The sequence below is a fragment of the Dendrobates tinctorius genome, unplaced genomic scaffold (genome assembly GCF_039654945.1).
Source record: "Dendrobates tinctorius isolate UK_male_01 unplaced genomic scaffold, ASM3965494v1 ptg000342l, whole genome shotgun sequence".
NCBI lineage: Eukaryota > Metazoa > Chordata > Amphibia > Anura > Dendrobatidae > Dendrobates > Dendrobates tinctorius.
The window spans coordinates 6,541,069-6,544,240 of NW_027362008.1; the positions used below are offsets into that span (position 1 = coordinate 6,541,069).

The 3,172-nt window shown below is 43.9% G+C and overlaps 1 protein-coding gene across 1 annotated transcript; it reads left to right on the plus strand.

The window, feature by feature from the left end:
• Positions 1 to 495: 495 nt before the first annotated feature.
• LOC141074915 (beta-crystallin B1-like) lies at positions 496 to 1,014 on the plus strand. Its single transcript, XM_073562224.1, has one exon. It carries the CDS (start codon positions 496 to 498, stop codon positions 1,012 to 1,014), a length of 519 nt encoding a protein of 172 aa, XP_073418325.1.
• Positions 1,015 to 3,172: the final 2,158 nt, after the last annotated feature.

Here is a 3,172-nt window from a genome sequence, read left to right on the forward strand (position 1 = left end):
CAAAACCACAACTGTATTGAGTGACCTTTTGGTTGGGTTCAGGGGGGTCTCTGTGAACTTATAGGCGAAAATTCACCATTCAGACACCACTATTGTCAGAGCGAGTAATGAGGGACACAATGTCAGTATCCAAAAGAGGGGAAGTATGACTCTGATGATAAATTACATTGAGGGTAAACCATAACACAATGAATTTTTATAGTACAGTAAACAGTTGACAAATGATTCGTGTCAGAGATCGATTGAACGCTATGGATTTTTTCCGAGGTAACTTCTTTATCTATTTTCTGCAGAAATGTTAGTTCTTTTGAATGTTTTCATCAGTAAGGATGTGGTGTAAGAACTGAAGTGGTTTTCAGTAGAATCTGAGTGAATTATTTCTCATGAAGCGAGTCTTGTGTAATCTCCTCCCATCTCCTATAAATGGAGACTCGCAGAAGGCATCAATCACACTGAGCTTAAATCCTGATCCTGAATAAGACCAAAAAGCAGAAAATGAGCAAGATCCAGCTGTTTTCTGTAGAAAGCTTTGGTGGAGATGAAGTTAAGATCTTGGACGATACAAAGGACTTTAAATCTCTGGCCATTATAGAAGAAGTGAAGTCCATTAAAGTATCGGATGGAATCTGGATTGTGTTTTCTGAAGCCGACTACAAGGGAGACATCGCTGTGTACAAGGAAGGAGACTACGGCTCTAACATAAAGATCAAAAACATCGGCTCAATGAGAAAATTGCCTGGTGGTTTGGTCGACTATGTCATTTCAGTCTACCCAAGAACTGACTATAAAGGGGACAGTCAGAGGCTAAGAGGCGCATCTTACAAAAAATTATCCTTCCCAGTTTTGTCTCACCAAGTCGAGAAGGGCGTTTGGTATTTGTTTGATGATACTGAATCTCATGGAAACAGAATTGTCAGCATCGTTGGAGATAAAGTTCCTAATGAAACTGTGATATCCTTGAATGGACCTGTGAAGTCTCTGGAAGCCTACACAACCTATGAGAAACCAAACTAAAGATAGAAGTCACGGAATCTGTGAGTGATGCCGTCTATCTCCTCCGCTTTCCTGATCCCTGCCTCCCTAACCTGCACCCATCTCCAGAGCCTCCATGGAAGAACCATCTGCTATCAACTTACCAGAGACATTTCATCAGTCCTCGTCCACACAATACCAGTGAGACCTCACACATGATGTGAGGGAAAGAAGTCAGAATACGGTAGAGACTTTGAGCTCCATCTCACATTCTGAAGATGGTGAGGATCAACTCTGAAAGCTTCAAGTCCTGGATTCCGGGAGTTGTATTTCTTGATTTGCTACTTGTTCCTGATGCTATAATAAAAGCTTGAGCTTGCATGAGATAATTGTGAACTCTTCTGATTTATCCAATCAGAGCCCATCAGTGGCAGGTGGGTTCTACTGCTTATGTTGGTGGTCAAAGCTTTTCATGTAGAAATGGGTACTAGAATTTAAAAGTTATCTCTTTATTTATTTTTTTTACGATGTTCACTGAAGGGGTTAACTAGTGGTACAGTTTTATAGAGCGGTCGTTATGGGCGCGGCGATACCAAATATGCATACTTTTTTTTGTTACATAAATGTATTTATTGCAGTAATATTTTTTCATTTTTTTTTTCTTTATTTGAGGATTTTTAAAAAATATTTTGACACTTTTTAATAACTTTTTTTTAAATTTTGTACATTCTCCCAGGATGAGACATCATCCTTATGCTGAAAGACTGCTGATCTGATACTCTGCAATGGTTCTGCACTGCAGCGCATCGGAGTAGCAAACGACTGGCAGGGGAGGAGGAGTCAGGTGCTGCTTTTAGCAGGTCCTCACTGGCCACCTTCCCTGCAGGACCCTGAAGGACCCTGTGGCCAGGGGTCACCATGGAGACCATCAGCACAACTCAATCGCTTAGGGGCTCCCTCCCTCTGCAATGATCCTCGATGTCGCGGTCACTTTTGACAATGGCATTGGAGAGGTTAAACGTTTGAGATCAGTGCTTACACCGATCGTGGGCATTGCTGCATGGTGTCAGCTCTTACATAGAGCTGACACCCGCACTCGATCTCAGTGGTGTGAGCCCGCGCCATCATGGCACTAGATATATATGGTGGTTTGTAGAAACACAGCTCCTCTGGCACCGTACACATACAGCATATATCAGGAAGGGGTTATCTGTTTGTCCCTTAGTTAATTTATTTTATGTATGTCTACTTTGACCTGGAGATTGTCAGCAGGGTCAATATACACTCACTGGCCACTTTATTAGGTACACCATGCTAGTAAGGGGTTGGACCCCCTTTTGCCTTCAGAACTGCCTCAATTCTTCGTGGCAGAGATTCAACAAGGTGCTGGAAGCATTCCTCAGAGATTTTTGACCATATTGACATGATGGCATCACACAGTTGGCGCAGATTTGTCGGCTGCACATCCCTGATGCGAATCTCCCGTTCCACCACATCCCAAAGATGCTCTATTGGATTGAGATCTGGTGACTGAGGAGGCCATTTGAGTACAGTGAACTCATTGTCATGTTCAAGAAACCAATCTGAGATGATTCGCGCTTTATGACATGGCGCATTATCCTGCTGAAAGTAGCCATCAGATGTTGGGTACATTGTGGTCATAAAGGGATGGACATGGTCAGCAACAATACTCAGGTAGGCTGTGGCGTTGCAACGATGCTCAATTGGTACCAAGGGGCCCAAAGAGTGCCAAGAACAAATTCCCCACACCATGACACCACCACCACCAGCCTGAACCGTTGATACAAGGCAGGATGGATCCATGCTTTCATGTTGTTTACGCCAAATTCTGACCCTACCATCCGAATGTCGCAGCAGAAATCGAGACTCATCAGACCAGGCAACGTTTTTCCAATCTTCTACTGTCCAATTTCGATGAGCTTGTGCAAATTGTAGCCTCAGTTTCCTGTTCTTAGCTGAGAGGAGTGGTACCCAGTGTGGTCTTCTGCTGCTGTAGCCCATCTGCCTCAAAGTTCGACGCACTGTGCGTTCAGAGATGCTCTTCTGCCTACCTTGGTTGTAACGGGTGGCAATTTGAGTCACTGTTGCCTTTCTATCAGCTCGAACCAGTCTGCCCATTCTCCTCTGACCTCTGGCATCAACAAGGCATTTCCGGCCACAGAACTGCCGCTCACTGGAT